The 2340-nt window shown below is 38.7% G+C and overlaps 1 protein-coding gene across 1 annotated transcript; it reads right to left on the bottom strand.

Annotated features, from left to right (window-relative positions):
• Positions 1–319: 319 nt before the first annotated feature.
• On the bottom strand, positions 320–1267 carry LOC115457267 (olfactory receptor 1509-like). The gene has a single exon (XM_030186690.1). It carries the CDS (start codon positions 1265–1267, stop codon positions 320–322), a length of 948 nt encoding a protein of 315 aa, XP_030042550.1.
• Between the last annotated feature and the right edge of the window lie 1073 nt (positions 1268–2340).

Raw genomic sequence — 2340 nt, 5'->3', positions numbered from 1 at the left:
ATTTAATCAGTAGATATAACATGTCTTAGAACAAAACGGCTACTGCATCTCTAAAAATACTTTTTAAAATGGACACAATCAATGCAACTTCAGTGTGCATTTATTTTCATAAAACAGGGATCTTGGATTCCACAGTGGATAAGACTGGACATGGCTCCCACTTTACAATATAATTCATTCAGCTTTACTATCTCTTTCAAAAGAAAAACTAAAAATTAATCAAGGGGAAAAATAATCAACATTTTAAAGTGAAGATTACAGAGCATTCAGAGAAAGCAGGTGGTTTGCACGAGCTTGTTGTGCTTTAAATGGACAGAAATTAGTTCTTTCGTGTAACCAGAGAAGACACTTTCCTGCCTCCCAGTTTCCTCATGGCTATTCTCGCCTTCTCATTTCGAAGAGTATAAATGCAGGGATTTAATAAAGGGGTGACAATCGTGTAAAAAACAGAGAGCAGTTTATCAGCTTCATATACAACTGAAGGTCTCATGTATAGAAAGAGAATGGGAACAAAAAACAGAGAGACCACCAGGAGGTGGGAGGCACAGGTAGAGAACGCTTTCTTCCTTCCTTCAGCCGATGGGATTTTTAAGACAGTGGAGAGGATGTAGACGTAAGATACGAGCAACACTGTGAAACAACCAACCGCTACAGTTCCACTGTTGGCCCTATCCGCAATTTCACTGAAAAAGGTAGTAGAGCACGCCAACACAGATAAGGCGTGTCCATCACAAAAGAAATGATTGATCTCATTAGGACCACAGAAGGTCAGCAGCATTACAGGAATTGCCTGACCGCAGCCATGAATGAAACCACCTGCCCATGTAGAAAGAATCAGCAGGAGACAGGCTCGTCTGTTCATTATTGTGGTATAACGCAAAGGATTGCAGATGGCAACATAGCGGTCATAAGCCATCAAGACCAGGAGAAAGCTCTCTGCACCCCCGATGAAATGAAAGAAAAACAATTGAGTAATACAGTTGTTGAAAGATATAGTTATGCCCGGAAAGAGAAAATGAACAAGGGCTCTGGGGACAGTGACTGTGGAAAAGCCCAAATCGATGAAAGACAAGGTACTGAGGAAGAAGTACATAGGTGAATGCAATTGAGGGTTTACATATATGGTTATCATAATGAGAAGATTCCCAGTTATGGTACCCAAATACATCACTAGAAACACAAAAAAGAATATTATCTGTAAGTCTGGATTCTTAGACAGTCCTAGAAGGATGAATTGTGTCACTCTGGTTTCATTGCTGACTGCCATTCCTTCCACTTTATCAACTGTAGGAAAAGAGAAACACAAGACGATAGAGAGAATACTTAAAATGAGACAGATGCTCAGAGAACATTCATATAATTTATATTGACTTCCTGATTTGCCATATCATACTTTGTCTGTCATCCGGGGGTGGGCAACCACGGTCCTTGATGGCCACAACCCGGTCAGGTTTTCAAGATTTCCACAATGAATCTGCATGAGATCGATTTGCATAAAATGGAAGCAGTCCATGCAAATCAATCTCATGCATATTATTGGTGGAAATCTTGAAAACTTGACTGGTTTTTGATCCTTGAGTACTGTGTGAGTCCACCCATGCTCCTATTTTTAAGCTTATTTTACATTTTGACCACTCTCTATTATGCATTCTTCTAGAATCTGTTGTTATATACATATATATATATTTCTCTTGAATAGATTGTAAGCTCTGTGGAACAGGAACTGTCTCTCTTATATGTGTCTGTACAGTGGTCTCATACACCTGGTAGTGTTTTAGAAATAATAAATAGTAAAGGATTTAAGCAGTCAGACCACTTTGGTCTCTCATGTTTTGTCTTGCATGCTATTCTATTTTAGCCTTAACTACAAGTTTGTGTGTTCGTGATATACTCATTAACCCCCTTAAATTAACCCTTGCCCCACCAAATAGATTCTCAGATCAACACTCTTCCCACATGACATCTCATGCTGTTCTACTTGCTGCCTTTCCTGATTCTCAAGTCAATCCATCAGTTCTCTCAGGATGTTATTTAATTACAGTGGACATGACCTTCAGTGGAACTTTTGATCATCTCACAATCTTCTCAGTCTGAGTCTAAAAGTAAATAATACGATTAATGATTTATGCAATCACGAATCAATAGCACTGGTAATACAGTTCCAATCTGACAACTTCCATCCCACTCTTCCTATTTAGACATGACGGTCTACTCAAGGTTTGTTTAGCAATGATTGATCTCTTTTGATATATTAGAAAAAGAGTTGGGAAGATTCAATGAGACATAGATAGGACAAGAACAAACAAGTGAACAAGACAGGGAATGAAAGTATACTGAAAC

Source organism: Microcaecilia unicolor, chromosome 14 (assembly GCF_901765095.1).
Source record: "Microcaecilia unicolor chromosome 14, aMicUni1.1, whole genome shotgun sequence".
NCBI classification, from domain to species: domain Eukaryota; kingdom Metazoa; phylum Chordata; class Amphibia; order Gymnophiona; family Siphonopidae; genus Microcaecilia; species Microcaecilia unicolor.
Note: the sequence above shows the minus strand (reverse complement) of the source record. Positions and strands in the feature narration are given on the sequence as shown.